Source organism: Erythrolamprus reginae, chromosome 9, assembly GCF_031021105.1.
Source record: "Erythrolamprus reginae isolate rEryReg1 chromosome 9, rEryReg1.hap1, whole genome shotgun sequence".
NCBI lineage: Eukaryota > Metazoa > Chordata > Lepidosauria > Squamata > Dipsadidae > Erythrolamprus > Erythrolamprus reginae.
In genome coordinates, this window is record NC_091958.1 from 39,586,822 (window position 1) to 39,607,429 (window position 20,608).

A 20,608-nucleotide genomic window follows, 5' to 3' on the forward strand; every position below is an offset into this window, starting at 1 on the left:
TTAGTCTCCCTGGCAAAACCCTGGGGGTGGGGAGAGTTCCTGCAGCCCTAGAATTTCCTGGTGGCCTCCCACCAAGTGCTTATAAAAGTGCACACATATTCATTTACCTCTGGTTTAAAACCTTTGAATAACAAAATAAAAGACAACATAAAAGGAAAATGAAGTAACGAAGTAATAAGTAGAGTATTTACAATTGTTACCAAATTTAGAATTCCTTATCTCATTGGCTAAGTAATTAATTGAATATACAGTGATCCCTCGATTATCGCGAGGGTTCCGTTCCAAGACCCCTTGCGATAATCGATTTTTCGCGATGTAGGGTTGCGGAAGTAAAAACACCATCTGCGCATGCGCGCCCTTTTTTTCATGGCCGCGCATGTGCAGATGGTGGAGTTTGCGTGGGCGGCGGGGAAGACCCAGGGAAGGTTCCTTCGGCCGCCCAGCAGCTGATCTGCTCGGCAGCGCAGCGAGGAGCCGAATCGGGGTTTCCCCTTTGCGTGGGCGGCGGGGAAACCCCAATCTTCGTCTGCTCGCTGCTGCTGCGGCCGCCCAGCAGCTGATCTGCTCGGCAGCGCAGCAGCAGCGAGCAGACGAAGATCGGGGTTTCCCCGCCGCCCATGCAAAGGGGAAACCCCGATTCGGCTCCTCGCTGCGCTGCCGAGCAGATCAGCTGCTGGGCGGCCGAAGGAACCTTCCCTGGGTCTTCCTCGCTGATGCCCCCGCTCGCCCCGCCCGCCGTCTGCCCCCCGCCCGCCCGCCGCCCGCCAGCAAGAGGGGGAGAGATACAGAAAGAGAGAGAAGGAAAGAAAGAGATGAGATAGGGAGGAAGAGAGTGTGAGAGAGGAAGAAGCAAGATAGAGAAAGAGAGAGAGAAAGAAAGATGAGAAAGGAAGGAAGAGAGTGACGTCATCGGGTGGGAAAAATCGCGATATAGCGTTTCGCGAAGAACGAGATCGCGAAAATCGAGGGATCACTGTATATAAAACTAATATGATCATATCATCTTGAAAAGTGAGTGTAATCACTGCAACATTCTAAAACGTGGTAATTGATGTGATGATGTGGTATGATGTGAATGGTGATATATTTATCTAAAAAAATGGCACATTCTTAGAAAAGAAAATATAAGTTAAAAAATACTTAAAACAATCAATAAAAGCAGTAATAAGTTCCGCATTCCTTCCTGTTACACCCAATTTGTGATTCTATCATATATAAATATATATAAATATTAGTTTCTGGTTATTTCCTTTATATCAAATATTTCCCCTTTAAAAACATATTCTAAGAATCTAAGTTTCCCTATGTTATGTTGCTGGGAGGGAAGCCAATTTTGCTTAAATTCAGCCCAGCTTCTGTTCTGGATATACAAAGTACAGTATTATAAATTTTGCCACCCCTGCATATTCCCTAACTTCAGTTTCCAGCCTGATTCTGTCAGCAAAGTATCTTTTTTCCAACATTGGGCCAAAATTGTCCTTGCAGCTATCAGCACAACTGTGACATTTTTATTTGTTTGTTTTGGAAAGATTCCTAATAGAAGAAAAACAGCTTCAATTTAAATTTTTTTTAATTTTTTTTCCTTGAATAATGCTGTCTTTTCCTTTCCAGTGCGTTTGAATTTTTTATATAACCAACACCTATGATAAGAGGCCCCTTCTTTATAAACATATATTTGAAACGTTTAAGCTGTTCCAGATTCTTTCTTTTAAGTAGAGGCAAACTAGCAACTGTAATTTGCAAGCTACGATGCTAGTCACTAGATTTCCGATATTTGCATCTACAGTGATTCCTCGATTATCGCGAGGGTTACGTTCCAAGACCTCTCGCGATAATCAATTTTCCGCAGTATAGTGGTGCGGAAGTAAAAACACCATCTGCGCATGCGTGCCCTTTTTTTTCCATGGGCGCGCATGCGCAGATGGTGGAGCCGGGGAGCGATGAAAGTGCGGAAGCCGACAAAGATTGCTTTGAATGTCGGCTGCCCCCGCCCCCCCAGCTCGTCCGGCGCCCTCGCCGCTACCGCCCGCCGGCCGCTCGCCCGCCCGATCCACCCCTCTCACCGGCTTTCGGACACGGGTCCTCCTGCAGCAGCGCTGCCGAGCAGATCAGCTGCTGGGCGGCCGAAGAAACCCCTGGGTCTTCCCCACCGCCCACGCAAAGGGGAAACCCCGATCTTCGGCTCCTCGCTGCTGCCCGCCCGCCGCTCGCCCGCCCGCCGCCCGCCGCTCGAGAGTAAGAGGGGGAGAGATAGAGAAAGAGAGAGAAGGAAAGAAAGAGATGAGAGAGGGAGGAAGAGAGTGGAGGAAGAGAGTGTGAGAGAGGAAGAAGCAAGATAGAGAAAGAGAGAGAGAAAGAAAGATGAGAAAGGAAGGAAGAGAGTGACGTCATCGGGTGGGAAAAACCGTGGAGTATTTTTTAATTAATATTTTTTTAAAAACCGTGGTATAGCGTTTCGCGATAATCGAGATCGCGAAAATCGAGGGATCACTGTAGTGCCTGCTAAAATTTCAGAAGTAGGGTTAATGATGATAACATTTCCAGAGTCTGAGATTAGAAAAAGTATTCCGTTTTTTTTTCTCCGCCTAAGTAAGAGTAAATTATGCATAACGTTAAGAGACAGAGCAAATGTGCTTTGTCAGCATAACTTACACCGGCTGAGAAATGCTGCCTTACTTGTTGCAATGGTTGCATTATCCCGGTGCATCTCTTTTTCTTTAATGTAGGTTTTGTGCAAACCTAACCACAGATGGGCAGCTCTGGCAGGGTCTATTTGTTTGTTTGTCTGTCTGTTTACATTTATAGGCCGCCCTTCTCCAGTGGACTCAGGGTAGCGTACAAGACAAAACAATATAAAATTTAAAAATCCTAACATGAAAGAGCCATTCAGAGTAAAACAATATAAATTAACACTCCCCCCAGACATTATTTATTTATTAAATTTTTTGCCACCCCTCTCCGAAGACTCAGGGTGACTCACAACACATAAAAAACAGTATACATCGAGAAAAAAATAAGTTAAAATTAAGAGTTACATTTAAAAAAGAAACTAAAGAGCCTATTAACATGCACACATCTCATTCAGCAAGCTTACTATATATTCACTGGCCATGGGGTAGAGTAATGACCCCAAGCTTGGCGGCATAAGTGAGTCTTTAAACTCTTATGGAAGGTGGGAGGAGGGTGGCAACACCCGTTTTATGGCCAGCTATTTCCTTTAGTAGATTTCCACCAGAAGTGCAGACTATGTGAAATACGTGTAGTCCTGTCCTGGCTATAATGGAATAAAAAATGAGCAAGGCATATTATGCTAGAAGTACAGATACTATCCTAACATGCATGCTACATCGGTCGGCTACACAGGGGGAGCTGATTCCAGAGGGCCAGGGCTCCCACAAAGAAGGCTCTTCCCCTAGGCCCTGCCAAGTGACATTGTCTAGTTCAGTGTTTCCGAACCTTGGCAACTTAAAGATATCTGGATTTCAACTCCCAGAATTCCCCAGCCAGCATTCACTGGCTGGGGAATTCTGGGAGTTGAAGTCCAAATATCTTCAAGCTGCCAAGGTTCGGAAACACTGGTCTAGTTGATGGGACCTGGAGAAGGCCAACTCTGTGGGACCTGACCAGTTGTTGGGACTCATGCGGCATAAGAACATAAGAAGCTAAGTAGAGCCCTGCTGAATCAGGCCAAAGCCCATCAAGTCCAGCATTCTGTGTCACACAGTGGTCCACCAATTGTCCATGGGAGTCTTGACCAGAAAGAGAAGGCAAAACCCTCCCTTTCCCCTGACCCCCAACAAATGGTACTCAAGGGAATCCTGCCTGCCTCAACCAACATAGAGGCAGCACATGGACATCCGTTTCAATAACCACCTATGATACACTTGGTATCCCTGAATCTGTCTAATCCTGCCTTGAAGCTTTCAAGGCTGACAGCTGTCATGACCTCTTCTGGAAGTGAATTCCATAAACCAAGGACCCTCTGGGTGAAGAAATATTTTCCGTTATTTGTCCTCACTTTCTTACCTATGAGCTTTAGGGAGTCAATCTTCTATGTTTCTTTCTTGCTGGCATTTGCTGGCTATGTATAATGAACTCAGAAGATCCCTGTTTACTGGGTGGTCCGCTTGTCTCCTTCAAACTGTTTCTTACCCAGGAGGAAGATCCCCCATCACCTTGCTGTCACCTAGATTGCCATTGTGATCCATGAGCCAAAGTTGGAAGCCAAGGAAGAACCGTTTCTCGTTCATCTTGATGCACTGCTCTTTTGATACAAAGTGCCACTTTGGTTAGCCAAGGAAATCAATACATTCTGTGGTTATAAATCAGTGACAAAGGTGCAGTTTGGTGTATTTGTTTTCAAGAAACAATCTGGTGTCCTGTCCGAGTTGCTAAGGAGAGCTGTGTGGTGATGAATGCGTTGCAGCCGAAGACAAATGGGAATGCGGCTCCTAGAATCATTTATCCTCTAAGACGTTCCCGTCTGCTGCTTGGCACATGCCTTCTCAGCATCTCTTGGTCTGCATTTTTCTCAGAGCAATTGCTAGATCAGTTATTTATTTACCCTACTTTTCAGAGTATAAGACACACCTTAGTTTTTGGAGAGGAAAATAGGGAAAAGAATCTGCTTACCAGATATTCAGCTGGCCAGCATCCTTAGTCTGGTCAGCTTCAGCACATTTTTTTATCCCCTGGTTAGGGCTTTTAAAAAGCCTTATTCAGAGAGAGTAACAATGAAAGAGCTTGCAAGCCAGTAAGAGCTGGGAAAGTCATTAATATCTGGCTAACAAGTAGAGCAATGAAAAAAGCTACAAAGACTTAGGGCTTGGAAAACCTCTTTTGCAGAGAGTAATAATGAAAGAGCTTGCAAGCCAGTAAGAGCTGGGAACATCGTTAGCACCTGGTTAGGGCTGGAAAGAAACATTTGGAGTAAGTTAGAGCAGTGAAAAATACCCTGCAAAGACTTAGGGCTTGGAAAACATTCTTTGCAAAGAGTAACAAGGAAAGAACCTGCAAGAGCCGGGGTGGCGCAGCAGGTAGAGTGCTGTATTGTAGGGCACTGAAGCTGACTGTAGATCTGTAGGTCAGCGGTTCAAATCTCATCACCGGCTCAAGATTGACTCAGCCTTCCATCCTTCTGAGGTGGGTAAAATGAGGGCCCGGATTGTGGGGGCAATAGGCTGGCTCTGTTTAAAAAAAGTGCTATTGCTAACATGTTGTAAGCCGCCATGAGTCTAAGGAGAAGGGCAGCATAAAAATCGAATAAATAAATAGATGGATGGATGGATAGATAAGATAAGATAAGATAAGAGCTGGGAAGATCGTTAGTACCCAGTTAGGGCTAGGGAAAAAAGCTTAAAAAAAGCTACATTCAGAGTTTTAGATGCATCTGAATTTTCAGCCTCTTTTAGGGAGGAAAAAGATGGGTCTTATACTCTGAAAAATACGGTATTTAGTGTAGGACATACAATGTCAGAGAAATGTACAAATGCTAGACATGATGAATTCATGGAATGAATTGCCAGTTCATTCTGTTTGGTGCTTGGGTGCCTATCCATGGAGCAAACTAGCTTACACCAATTGACCAGTGGCTCTTGAGTTGCTCGCTTTTGGGGGCTGTAAAAACACTATGAAGCAGTATATACCGTAAGTCTAAATGCTATTGTTATTATTCTCCCCTGGTCTCATCTCACCTCGTCTCATGTTTGCATTGCGTGGCGTTGCCTTGCATCCGGCCAAGTCCAGCATCCACTTCCACTCTGCAAACAACTAGGTTTAGCCCAACAAAGTGGTACCCATTTATCTACTTGCAATATTTCCTGCTTTCGAATTGCTGGGCGGGCAGCAGCCAGGGAGCAAGTGGCAGGAGCTCATCCAGTCTCAGAGAGCTGGACTTGAACTTCTGGAATGCAGACCATTTCTGGCTGGTAATTCCAATGTCATTGTGGAAACACATCCTCTCTAGATAGGGTTTGGGGAACTGATTAATTCGGATATCTAGGTATGTGGACGTATATCCAGCAAGCCTGAGGTGTATGTAAGATTAGGTTAACAACTCTTGAAGCCTTTTTGGCGATGTTGTTGCAGTGGGCGTAGGTCATTTGATATGAATATTCCAAGGTCTTGTCTATTCAGCTTGTATTTGATGTTCTGATTCTTTTTGCCAGTGTGTAGGATAGAACATATGTTGGTTGAGATTTGGAGTTGCCAGATGTTTGACCATTCTGATTTTATTTGATTTGATTTATTGGATTTGTATGCCGCCCCTCTCCGGAGACTCGGGGCAGCTAACAACAATAACAAAACAGTATACAAAATAATCCAATAGTAAAAACGATTAAAAACCCATTAATATAAAAGCCAAACATACATACAGACATACCATGCATAAAATTGTAAAGGCCTAGGGGGAAAGAGTATCTCAGTTCCCCCATGCCTGACGGCAGAGGTGGGTTTTAAGTAGCTTGCGAAAGGCAAGGAGGGTGGGGGCAATTCTAATCTCTGGGGGGAGTTGGTTCCAGAGGGCCGGGGCCGCCACAGAGAAGGCTCTTCCCCTGGGTCCCGCCAAGCAGCATTGTTTAGTTGACGGGACCCGGAGAAGACCCACTCTGTGGGACCTAACTGGTCGCTGGGATTCGCGCAGCAGAAGGCAGTCCCAGAGATAATCTGGTCCGGTGTCATGAAGGGCTTTAAAGGTCATAACCAACACTTTGAATTGTGACCGGAAACTGATCGGCAACCAATGCAGACTGCGGAGTGTTGGTGTAACATGGGCATATTTGGGAAAGCCCATGATAGCTCTCGCAGCTGCATTCTGCACGATCTGAAGTTTCTGAACACTTTTCAAAGGTAGCCCCATGCAGTGTTCCCTCTAATTTTTTGGGGGGGTGGGCGGAAAAGTATAGTGTCTGAGCGGCAGTCCCTTCGGGACTGGGCGGCACTCTTTCCCTCTCGGCTTCTGGGCAGGTTTGAAAAACTCTGAGTTGATGATGATTTTTAAGTGAGCCATTGCTCACTGCTCAGCTTAGAGGGAACTATGGCCCCATGTAGAGAGCGTTACAGTAGTCGAGCCTGGAGGTGATGAGGGCATGAGTGACTGTGGGCAGTGACTCCCGGTCCATTGGTACAAATGGAGTCGAGGTCCGCTCGGATCCGAGCGATTTTATCAGCGAAAAACGCGTTAAAATCCTCGGCACTACTCTGCAAGGGCACAAAGGACACAAAGTCAAAATGTTTTTAGAGGTTCTGGAAAACCGGTAGCAGAAATTTTGAATAGTTTGGAGAACAGGCAAATACCACCTCTGGCTGGCAGTAGGAATGAACATTTTGTAGTTTCCTTCCCCCAGGAATGGGGATTTTGCCGTATCCTTCCCCAGCCATGCCCACCAAGCTACGCCCACCAAGCCACGCTCACAGAACCAGTAGAGAAAATTTTGACCTCTGGTGAAACTGATGCCAGATTAGGGGAAGTGAGACTCTTGTCAACATTCTAGCAATTATAACCTTCACTTGAGCCATATCCTTTTTTGCTAAACTGTACTGTATCCTTGCCAGTCGGTTGTTTTAATGCTCTCTCATCTTTAAAACGCAAGCATCCTCCTTGCACATAGAAAACACTCCATATTAGGAACATGGATAATTAATCAGGTGCAGAACATTTTATGTGATCATCATTGCTGTTTTTCTGTCCAGGCATATGGTCATCACCTTGCCCAGGGCGCCAGAGGGATTCTCCAGTCTTCCACAGTGGCTTTACAACAAGACGGAGGTGATACTGCAAGGCCTGGTTAAGCAGAGTGACCCCCAACCTGTTATTGAATATTCGCTGGCTCTCATCACCATCTTAAACGAGGTATGAACTTATGGTGAGAGGATGTGGGTGTCTTTTGTCAGTGTTGTGAAGTTAAAAGTTAAATTAACTTGCCTGATACTTTGCCAGGAAATCTCACTGTCTTGGAAAGACAAACAGAAGTAATAGAAGGGAGACATGCTTAGGTCTCTTATGTCAGTGTTTCCCAACCTTGGCAACCTGAAGATATCTGGACTTCAACTCCCAGAATTCCCCAGACAGCATTTGCTGGCTGGGGAATTCTGGGAGTTGAAGTCCAAATATCTTCAAGTTGCCAAGGTTGGGAAACACTGTCTTAGATAGATACAGGGGGTGGACAAAAAAATGGAAACACCTTGAAAATCCAGATTAGGAATCCGGATTTGTGAAGCTCCCTTTGAACAGTTTTTGTGGAAATTGGGTTCTGTACGTGTCTATTGAGCTCTGCAGTGATTTTAGGAGCTGCGGTCTTGCGATCCGCTCTAACAATTTGCTTTAGAGTCCGATGGTCTCTCTCAGACAACTTCGACTTTCGACCAGACCTGTGCTTGGCTGAGGACGTTTTCCCTTCTCTTTCAAAAGCAGTCATGACTTTTGAGACATGACCTCTTGAAATGCCAAACATTCAGGCACTTTCTGTTACACTAGCGCCTGCCATTCGAGCATCAACAATTTGGCCTCTTTGAAAGTCTGAGAGGTCTGCCATTTCTAGTAGGTTATAACCAATTTCCTTAAATTTGTGTTAAAAAAGGTAGTTTAAAAAAACATATGAAATAACAGATTTTTTAAAAAAAAAAACATTAAAATATGTCATGTTTTGATTGATTCGAACATGTTCAAACATTATGATGCCAAAAAGTCAGGTGTTTCCATTTTTTTGCCAATCCCGTGTAGATAGATAGATAGATAGATAGATAGATAGATAGAAAGAAAGAAAGAAAGAAAGAATGAATTCTTTATTGGTCAAGTGTGATTTGACACACAAGGAATTTGTCTTTGGTGCAGATGCTCTCAGTGTACATAAAAGAAAAATTTGTCAAGAATCATGAGGCACCACACTTAATGATTGTCGTAGAATTCAAATAAGCAATCAGGAAACAATCAATATTAATTTTTAAAAGGGAATAGATGTGGGCAAGTGCGTGTGTGCTACCCCACGCACACACATCCTTTTGGCACAAGAACCAAAAAAGGTTCGCCATCACTGGACTAAATGAACCGTTGTAAGTGGAGAACTATCTGTAACAAAGGTTGCTTTGGTGAACATATTCAGGAACCATTAGGGGAAAATACAGGACAAATCAATGCTGGGAAAGGCGGGGGGGGGGCATGAGAAAGAAACCTCAAACGGCCTTGCCTTCAGTCTGTTTGGTGCAGGGTTGATTAAAAAACAGATAATCGAAAACATAAAAAAATAAAAGAAACCTGAATTTTTAAAAAAATTTAAATTGGATTTTCTTTTCCCATTTAGATCAGATTTTAAAAAACTTTTATCGAATTTATTTTAATAAAATGCTTTTGAAGTAAAAAAAACTGTCGAAAGGTTTTCTACACTGCTCAAAAAAATAAAGGGAACACTCAAATGAGACATCCCAGATCTGAATGAATGAAATATTATCATTGAATCCTTTGTTCTGTACAAAGTTGAATGTGCTGACAACAAAATGAAATTGATTGTCAGTCAGTGTTGCTTCCTAAGTGGACAGTTTGATTTCACAGAAGTTTGATTTACTTGGAGTTTTATTGTGTCGTTTAAGTGTTCCCTTTACTTTTTGAGCAGCATATTTCAGATACCCTAATAATTTAGTTCACTCAGCATGAAATGGAGCTTAGTTATGTAACACGAGACTATAATTCTACAAATTCCAATCACTTTTTGTATGAAAGAAATGTAAACCGGAGCTAAGGAAGAAATTGAAATTTATTGGAAATAATTTAACCCCCTAAATGGTGGTGGGGTTTATTGGTGTTGGACACTTCTTTTTTAAGTTTTCTTTTTGTTTCTTTATTTGTTGTAATAAAAATTTAATAAAAATATTTTTTTTAAAAAGAGACTATAATTCTACAATATTGGGACTGTCGGTGAGTCAACAGCAGGTCAGAGGAGGAGCTGCTGTGAGACAGAGATGACAGGTGCTCTTTAAGACTTATGATTTAAATCCAGTCTTTTTACTAGTGATTTAAATCGTGATTTAAATATCATTCAAATCACCATTTGAATTGACTTGATTTAAATCACATCCACCCTGTAAGGAAAACTCCAACTGGCTTTTGAGCTTCTCTTCTTGCAAACTGCCTTCCTTGGGAGGCCTGCTTCCTGGCCTCCCTCCCTCCCTCTAGGTCGGATAGAAGCTGACTTTTCATTTTCTGTCCTCTCACCCAAAGCACGAATCTTCTGGGCATCCAAAGCTGGGAGCCGAGCCTGATATCCCCCTCCAGATCTGGATCCGGAAAAATGTTACCAAAACTCTGACCTCCTTGAATGTCAACACGGTGGATGACATCCGACAGATTGTGGCCGCGCTGGCCCAGTGTATGGTAGGCATTTTGGGCACAGGGAGAAGAATGCTGGGATGGATGGGGGTGCCTAGACTGGTTGAAATGTGCTTCACACACTCTTTCTTTCTTTCTTTCTTTCTTTCTTTCTTTCTTTCTTTCTTTCTCTCTCTCTCTTTCCCTCCCTCTTTCTTTCTTTCTTTCCTTCCTCCCTCCCTCCCTCCCTCCCTTCTTTCTTTCTTTCTTTCTTTCTTATGCTGCCCCTCTCTGAAGACTCCAGGCAGCTTACAACATATAAAAGAAACAATGATATACAATACTTAAATCTAATTAATTAAACTAAATAAGCTAATATAAAACCCCCAATTTAATTAAAATAAATCTTACCCATTCCAGCAACAATCACACATGACATTCATCAGCCAGGGGGCTTGAGATCTAATTGCCCCAAGCCTGGCAGCATAAATGAGTCTTAAGACTCTTATTGAAGGCAAGAAGGGGGGGGGGATGCGAATCTCTTGGGGGGAGCTAATTCCAGAGGGCCGGGGCACTCACAGAGAAGGCTCTTCCCCTAGGCCCCGCCAAGCGATATTGTCGAGTTGATGGGACTTGGAGAAGGCCGACTCTGTGGGATCTAACCGGTCACTGGGTCTCATACAGCAGAAGGCGGTCCCACAAGTAATCTGGTCCAATGTTGTGAATGTATGTTGTAAATCACATGGGAAGGGCGGCCGTGAGCTTCTCTGGTTTAAAATGGACTGAGAGTAGAAACAGAGAGCGGGCAGAAAGTCTTCAGTCAGAGGTGGGGAACGATGGCTCATTCATTCATTCATTCATTCATTCATTCATTCATTCATTCATTCATTCATTCATTTAATTGGATTTGTATGCTGCCCCTCTCCGAGGACTCAGGACGGCTCACAGCACATAATAAAACAGTAGAAAAACAATCCAATTAATAACATAAACAATCATTAAAAAATTCTAATTTTAAAACTTAAATTAACAATTCATACAACAGTCACACTAGGAAACTTGACTGTGACTTATGGACTTCAACTCCCAGAATTCCTGGGAGTTTGGATGAATGGGGCCATTGTTCCTGGTCTCTGTCTTAGGTGATCTCCTCCTTAGCATTCATTCCTGCCTCCTATTTTTTTTTTGTTATCTTCCTTCCTTATCTTTTCTAAATGAACATAAACATATTATAAACCAGAGCCAGTTTGGTCTAGTGATGAAGGCACTCAACCACCATGAGGATCAGAAACTTGGTGTCCTGACTTGATTCCACTGTTCTTTGGATTTGCAGGTGGCCAGTAAGGAATTTGTCTGTCGGTCTTGCCTGACGAAAACGTTGAGGAAGCTTGAAACAATGATGACCATTCTTCAAGGAGAGACCCTGCAAGGGACCATGACCCCCAAAGCCATTGCTGACAACATCCTCGATATTATGGGTGAGCCCCCCAGAGGAAGATGGGGCTGGCCCCAGAAGGGATGCTGGCCAGGCGTCCCAAAATACACGGTTTGGTTGCTTCTCCAAACTTCAGAGCAAAAGGAAGGGGGTGCCTTTTGAAGCCAGAGATGGGTGGGGTGAGAGAGTCCTGGGGGGAACAGAACCGTTTACAAAGTAGGGAAACAGCGATGGAAGTTCAGCCCAATTGAGGTGGACCTGGATGGGTCATCTGTGGTTGGCATCAATCTCTGGCTTAGGGAGCAGGGTTTGGCTACATCGCCAACACAGCTCTCCTTCAGCATGGGGAGTTGAGTACCTGGTACTGGGGAGAGGCCTCTGTAGTGCAGGCAAAAGAACAAGATGGCGTCTGCAGGTCGGGTCATGTGATTGTGGCCGCCATCTTGTCATTTTGATCCCCTGCTTCTTTCTCTGGAGGACGTCACTGTTTCCTAGTCATTGCAAGGACATGCGTGCCAAGAGAAAAATGAAAATGTCCACAAATTAATTATATGGGTTTGTTTTATGTATATGAGCAAAATGGAGAAAGAGAGCAATTGTTTAGATACCCTGGAGGCAGGGGTCACCAAGTTTGGCAACTTTAAGACTTGTGGACTTCAATTTCCATTCTTTGCTGGCTGAGGAATTCTGGGAGTTGAAGTCCCAAAGTCTTACAAGTTGCCAAGGTTGGAGACCCCTGCCCTGGAGAACAGCCAGCTTCCTGGCGCTGAAAGGAAACTTGGGCCTATGGAGAGACGATCTGCATTTCCATAGCTATAATTGCCTTCGTATTCCTGACTGTTTTGGTGTGTCAAAAATGTGAGTCTGTGCGATGACAAAATGCCAAGAGCTGTTGTGGTTCTTCTTGGCTGAAAGTGAGACCAGAGGTCGAGAGGTTGTTCTCAGAGGTTGATCAGGATTGTGACAAAAGAAACAGGTGGTACTGGGATTACACCATCATGGCTGTAGAGGTAAAGAATTTGGTGCATCCTCCTCTTCGGATCCAGTGTCCAGCATAGAAGCATAGAAGATTGATGGCAGAAAAAGACCTCCTGGTCCATCTAGTCTGCCCTTATACTATTTCCTGTATTTTATCTTAAGATGCATCTATGTTTATCCCAGGCATGTTTAAAATTCAGTTACTGTGGATTTACCAACCATGTCTGCTGGAAATTTGTTCCAAGCATCTACTCCTCTTTTAGTCAGATAATATTTTCTCACGTTGTTTCTGATCTTTCCTCCAACTAACTTCAGATTGTGCCCTCTTGTTCTTGTGTTCACTTTCCTATTAAAAACACTTCCCTCCTGAACCTTGTTTAACCCTCTCACATATTGAAATGTTTTGATCAAACCTGGAAAACAGGGAAGTCATGTCATTATTAGGGAATTCGTGAAAAAAAAGGAATAAACCAAACTGTATTAAAATATTTAAAAATCAGGGAAAAAACATGTAAAAAAAAAACATGGATCACGCTGCCTGGCAAAGTCAAGCAAAAATGAGCATAACTGTGGCAACAACTTGCTTCCTCAGCTAACTGTATTTCTCCATGGCTGAGCCGTTTGGTGTGACGTCATCCATGACCGTGCCTTAACTAGATCGCAAGTTACAGGGAAACATCAGGGAATTTCCAAAATGCTTTCTGTCAGGATGACTCCACTCAGTATTTAAGAAAAGTAAAACTCGGAGTACATTTTGAACTTCAAAGTTTACTTTACTGAAATCAGAAGTGAATGCATCAGAAGCAAAGTCTTAGGAAAAAGGCACGATAGTTGCCCATATCAAAGTAACCCCAATTGTCCCACGTGGCAAGACAACCAATCCCTATCTTCCTCAGGTGGATGCATCTTCACTGGCGTGTCATGCTTTTGGAATGCACGCCACTAATGGACCCCCTTATCTCATCTTCCCTGGCCTTCACCAGAAGAAACGAAACTTACTGCGACCTCTCCAGCCACTTCTCCCCCCCAGACCCAACCCCCCCATTACTTATGACAGCTGAAGCGCAGTTGAAGGTTGAAATACAGCGAAGCCGACACTTTCCCCCTTGAACACCCTGAGCGTGTAGGGACAGCAGCACCCCTGCAAGCCCTCCAGCGAGTGGTGGAACAGCCGTGGCAGGCGGTGGTTTCAGTGGGGTGGGGGTGGAGGATTTTGTATGCCGGCAAGCCTTCTGGTCCTGATTTTGGTGGGTTGTTTTGCAGGGGACTTAATCCACCTGGTCAACGCTGTTTCCCAGGAGTCCGAGCGGCAGGAGCTCTCGAGCGCCCCGAATCGGGAGCAGGTGGCTTCCAAAGCTTACGCCTTGTCCACTGACCTGATGCGCATCTTAATGAAGTCCCGAGTGCTCAATGAGGAGCCCCTGGAGCTGGCTGGGAGCAACATCACAGCCAGAGGCAAACGAGCCGACCCCCAGGCGCTGCTCTGCTATGGGGACACCCCGAGCTGCCAGTTCTCCATCCCCCGGGCCTTCCGAGAGACCTTCTCTGACCTGACGGACGTCGTCCAGGTCATCTTCCATGTTGACTACAACCCCTTCCCCTTCGGCTACATCACCAACCGCAGCGTCTCCTCCGAAGTGGCCTCCATGGAGTTTCAGAGCAGCAACGGCACAGAAATAGCGGTGGGTAGCCTGGAGCTGGAAAAGGCCATCGCCGTGACGGTTGTGGATTCTGGGCCTAAGAACATCACCGTGGGCACAGTGGTGGTGGAGGAGAAGAACTCGGTGCATGTGGTGGTCTCCATGGAGAACAGCAACACGGAAGCCGGGCTGTATTTCCAGATCACCTTCAGCATCGTCACAGGTAGGGGCCCGATTGAGACACACCCCTGTGTATTTCTTGGCCTCTCGGAATTAGCAGCCTTGGGTCGAGCACCTCGATCCTTCTTCAAGAGCTCAATTAAGCACAGAATCAGAGGGTGATGGAGTGCTCAGGGCCAGGAAGAGCGTGTTCCAGAGATCTCTGAGGAAGATGAACGTCGTAGCTTGCACAACCTTGAGGCTGCTCTTTGTTTTTAATAATAATTTTATTAGAAACTATAATTTGCAACAATAAAAACCAAATAAAAGTATTGTAAAAGAATAAAAAGTAAAAATCGAAGATGCAGAAGATAGATGATAGATAGATGGATGGATGGATGGATAGATAGATAGATAGATAGATAGATAGTTGATTGATAGATGATAGTTAGATATATTAGATAGATAGATAGATAGATAGATAGAGATAGATCAAAAGAAAAGAAAAAGAAAAGAAATGAATAAAGTTATCATATCCTCCTTCACCACAACAAATATCAGCAATTTTAGTAACTTATCACTTTCTCTTAAAATACAACAAATAATATCTTCTTGATAGACAGATAGATAGACAGACAAACAGAGACAGACAGATAGACAGATGAAAAGAAAAAGAAGAGAATGGATAGATAGATAGATAGATAGATAGATAGATATAGATGAAAAGAAAAGAAAAAGAAGAGAAATTGATAAAGTTATCATATCCTCCTTCACCACAACAGATATCAGCAATTTTAGTAAGTTATCACTTTCTCTTAAAATAGAACAAATAATCTATTCTTCTAATATTCTTTTACATATAAACAAATCCCTAAACCATCATCAATTCAGTCTTGATATCAATGAAAAAAAGAGGGAGGGAGGGAGGAAAGAAAGAAAGGAAGGAAGGCAGCCCTCTTTAAGAGTTCCAGAATGTCTCCTCCAAGGAGAGCGTCTCCCAGGGAGCAGACCCTGCTTGAGCCACTCTCTGCTTCCCTGGTTTCACAAAGTCTGAATAGCCTGGGGAGCCTCTTAGCTGGAACCGACCGGTGTCTCCTCTCTACCAGATCGTTACGTCTCCCAGGAAAAGGAGCCGTTTCTGGCCGTCTGTCTCTTCCACTCCCCTGAATCCGGAGAGCGCAACTGCACGGCCGCCAAGGAGATCTCTCTTGAGGACTTGAAGGAGGGGCCGCAGGGTGACCCACGGCGCTACACCATTTTTGTTCCCCCGGGGTGAGTGGGGGCCAAAGGGAGAAGATCTGGTTCCCGGGGAGGAAGTGGGGAGGGGCGCCACCTGTGTGGGTGCATTTTTCTAGTTCTGTGACATCACCGATGGCCAAATGGCGGGAAAGGAAGCTTTCTGCCCACTATGGCAGGTCTGTGTTAGTAAGTAACTTCTCTTCTGAAGTTAGTGAAAACTTCAGAAGAGAAGGATTTAGGGGTCATGATTTCTGACAGTCTCAAAATGGGTGAACAGTGCGGTCAGGCGGTAGGGAAAGCAAGTAGAATGCTTGGCTGCATAGCTAGAGGTATCACAAGCAGGAAGAGGGAGACTGTGATCCCGCTTTATAGAGCGCTGCTGGGACTCCATTTGGAATAATACTGTGTCCAGTTCTGGAGACCTCACCTACAAAAAGATATTGATAAAATTGAACAGGTCCAAAGCCATGCTACAAGAATGGTGGAAGGTCTTAAGCATAAAATGTATCAGGAAAGACTTCATGAACTCAATCTGTATAGTCTGGAGGACAGAAGGGAAAGGGGGGACATGATCAAAACATTTAAACATGTTAAAGGGTTAAATAAGGTTCAGGAGGGAAGTGTTTTTAATAGGAAAGTAAACACATGAACAAGGGGGCACAATCTGAGGTTAGTTGGGGGAAAGATCAGAAGTAACATGAGAAAATATTTGACTGAAAGAGTAGTAGATGCTTGGAACAAACTTCCAGCAGACGTGGTTGGTAAATCCACAGGAACTGAATTTAAACATGCCTGGGACAAACACATATCCATCCTAAAATGAAATACAGGAAATAGTATAAGGGCAGACTAGATGGACCAGGAGGTCTATTTCTGCCGTCAATCTTCTATGTTTCTTTGGCTGGCCTGCTGGATGATAAGTGGATGCGCACGGGCACCAGCAGGACCAGTGACCTCCTGCCCCTCCCAGGTGACATCTTCTTCCCTCTCTGATTTAGGATTGCAGACACAATGAGGGACCATCACTTGAACATCACCAACCATTTCATGTGGTCCCCCGTGGAAGTGACTCTGGGCCTGTACGGCTCCCTGTGCCAGTATTTCAACCCAGAAGAGGCCCGTTGGAAGACGGAAGGCATGGCTCCCTTGGAGGGGGCCACTCCGGAGAAGGCCGTGTGCTTAACCCAGCACCTGACTGCTTTCGGGGCCAGCCTCTTCGTCCCCTCGCATTCTGTGCAGTTCATAAAGCCAGTGAGTTAAGCCATGGAGCTTTTGATGGATGCTGTTGGTGTTACGGGCTGCTTCTGTTTTTAATTTGTTGTACCTTGGCGGTGGCTGTTGTTGTTTTTGGGTCAAAGAAGCTCACTTCTCCTCTTGCATGAAAGTTGGCGGATGGGTCCGATCCTTCCTTAAAAGCTGTTTCCTGTGGAATGGGCAACACATCCACAAAGGGAAAGGTGAAATTTCTCCATTTGGTCACGTCATACGCCAACCATCTGTCTTGATCACAAGAGGCAGTCTTTCATTTCAGGAAGCTGCCTTTTCAATTTCTTTATTTTTCAAAAAAAAACCTTTGCCCTTCATTTGGATTGGCTAGCTTTTACAGCCCAAATGGTCCTGCTTTAATGTACAGTCCTTTGCATCCATGTGAAAAAAACAGAAATTGAATTGTTTTTCAAATAAATTGTTTTATTTTAGATATTTCTATTAGAATATGCTTATTTTTGTTTTGCTCTTGAATTTTCCTTTGTAAAGCAAAGTTGCAAACATTTTTTAAAAAAAATATTTTTTATTCTTTTCTAAACTTTAAAAAATAAAAGAAAAAACAAACAAATAAGACATTATAAAATACAAACCAAAAACAAAACATATATACATACTGTACATTTATACCTCTGAGGTTATTTTACGGGACGTATATCGACTAATACTTTACACTTATTTACTATTTTTACCTATTTCGACTATCATTGTAATCAATACATCTCTAGAGTTGTTAATTATAACACCATTGCTTAATATATATTTCTAAATATTAATATAATAAAGGATTATATTCATTTGTCCTTACAATCTTAATAACAATATTCTAACAATTAATATTTTATTTTATTTCCTTCTTCAAGCCACTCATACAATAAATTCCATGTTTTATAATATTCCAAATCTTTTTTCTCTTTCATCTTTCTCTTTCATTAAATCTCGTCAATTTATATAGTTCTGTGCAATCCAAAATCTTTTTAATTATAACATTTTTGTTTCCAGTATTGTGCCAGCATGATTCTTACTGCTTTGAGAATGTGTAATAAAATATAATGGTATTGTTTTTCTATGTTTTGATCTAATATCCCGAGCAGGAATGCTTCTGGTTTCTTTCTAATTTTTTGTTTAGTTATTTCTTCTAACCATATTCTTATTTTGTACCATAGGTTTTGTATCACTGGACAGATCCACCACTCATGATAGGTCCCATTTTTATAGCCACATTTCCAACATTTTAATGTCAAATTAGGGTACATTGAATTTTCCTTTGTAAAGCAAAGTTACAAACATTTTATTTACTTATTTATTTATTTTAAATAGTTTTTATTAAAATTTTACATTTAAAGAGTATTTATATTCCAGTTTGTGGACAAACATCCCACTTTTTTCGATACATTTCTAGTTTATCTCTCCTTAATATTTATATCAAGCAAACATATTTTTTACATATAGTGTCCATATTTCCAGTGTACCTTTTTTTCTCTAAAAATTAACAAAAAAATAATAGTTCTTTTTGAGTTCAATAGATTGTTTATCTTATTTTGTGGTGCATTTTCTTGCAAACTCCTTACTTTCATATTTATACTTAAAGTGAATCATTACTAATCTGTATCTCCTTTACCTATTTTCTAACCATCTATACCACTCATCCCAAATCATGTTATCTGTCGTCAGAGTGTAAAATCCCCATTGGAGAGATGCTTGGTTTTATGTAATGCCGTTCAATTTAATCATTGCATGCATAATAGGCAAGCATTGGCTCATGCTTAGCTGGTTGTCTACTAAGACTCCAAGATCCTCCTCGCGGTCACTACTATTGAGTGTGGTTTCACCCAATTGATATGTACACTGCTCAAAAAAATAAAGGGAAGACTTAAACAACACAATATCTCCAGGTAAATCAGACTTCTGTGAAATCAAACTGTCCACTTAGGAACCAATCCTGATTGACAATCAATTTCACCTGCTGTTGTGCACATTCAACTTTGTATAGAACAAAGTATTCAATGAGATTATTTCATTCATTCAGATCTAGGATGTGCTATTTGAGTGTGCCCTTTATTTTTTTGAGCAGTATGTATTTTTGGTATTTCTTACCTAAGTGTAGGGCTTTATTTTTTTCTGCATTGAATTTCATTTTCTTAGAAAGGGCCCCCCACTGTTGAAGTCTGTCAAGATCCATCTGGATTTTAAGCCTGTTCTCTGGGGTGTTAGCTGTTCTTGCCAACTTAGTATCATTTGCAAATTTGATTAGTTCCCCAGGAGTAGCCAGAATGATTGTTTTACCCTTCGAATATTTTCAGGATGTCCAATCAAGTAGTATTTATTTCCCCCAATTGATAGTATGAACATGGAGTGTGTGCGTGCACACCCACCCACCCACAGAGAGAGAGAGAGAGAGAGAGAGAGAGAGAGAGAGAGAGAGAGAGAGAGATTATCAATTGGGCGGAAATTAACTACCTGATTGGACATCCTGAAAGTATTTCAACGGTACAATAGTATACAGTGCAATTAAATTGGTCCTGCTTTTGGTTTTTTTAATGGTGGTAATATATACTTCTCAAAAAACTAAAGGGAACACTCAAAGAACACATCCTAGATGTGAATGAGTGAAATATCCTCATTGAATCCTTTGTTCTGTACAAAGCTGAATGTGCACAACAGCAGGCGAAATGGATTGTCAACCAGTGTTGCTTTCTAAGTGGACAGTTTGGTTTCACAGAAGTTTGATTTACTTGGAGTTATATTGTGTTGTTTAAGTCTTCCCTTTATTTTTTTGAGCAGTGTATATGGGTTCCTGGGGAGATGTACTCAGATCAGTTACTGCCCAAATTCATCTGAAATGTGGATTTAAGCACCGGCTGAACGTCGACCTGGTAAGCAGCAGGAAGTTCTCCCAAATGTACACTGACTGCCTTCCCCTCCAGCCTCCAGGCCCCGGGCTCAACTACATCGTTCTGCTGACTTGCGCTGTCTGTCTGGTGACCTACTCCATGGCTGCTGTGATTGTGCACAAGTTGGACCTGATCGACATCGGTCGTGTGGGGTCGATCCCTTTCTGTGGGAAGAACGGGCTGTACAGATACGAAATCTTGGTGAAGACAGGCTGGGGCAAGGGGTCAGGTGAGTATCAACCACTTGGTTAGGCTTTGAGAGATGCAGACGAGCCCTCCTTGGGAATGAGGCTGGATCCATCCCCATATTATGGGGAGGATGTTCCCCGGAGCCCTCTTCTCTGCTCACCTCTTGCAGGCAGGGCTGTCTTTTTCTTAAAACCCCAGAGCACTTTGCCAATTCACGACTCCTCTATTAATAATATGGGAAAACTCAAGCAAAAAATTGCAACCTACCGCCACTACCGGTGCTGATGCGTGCGCAGCTCCAGGTGACCCGTGGGCGCATGCATTGGAGCAAGATTTAGCAACTGCGCATGCGCAGGAAACAAAGCTTGCAAGTAGATGTGCGGGCATGCAAGATTTCAGTGATTTTTTCCCGCTTCTGCGCATGCACGGAAGTGAGAAAATTGGCAACATCTCACATGTGCACACGTCCTCCCGTGAGATTTTGCTTCCTGCACATGCACAGGCGCCAAAT

At 43.2% G+C, this 20,608-nt stretch overlaps 1 protein-coding gene across 1 annotated transcript in view; it reads left to right on the plus strand.

Moving 5' to 3' along the window:
• Positions 1–20,608, plus strand: part of PKD1 (polycystin 1, transient receptor potential channel interacting) — a 125,551-nt gene that overhangs the window by 61,755 nt on the left and 43,188 nt on the right. The window contains 7 exon segments of the mRNA XM_070760895.1: positions 7,693–7,852; positions 10,214–10,366; positions 11,634–11,778; positions 13,977–14,576; positions 15,619–15,784; positions 16,750–17,002; positions 19,942–20,137. Of these exon segments, the coding sequence (XP_070616996.1) occupies positions 7,693–7,852; positions 10,214–10,366; positions 11,634–11,778; positions 13,977–14,576; positions 15,619–15,784; positions 16,750–17,002; positions 19,942–20,137 (1,673 nt within the window).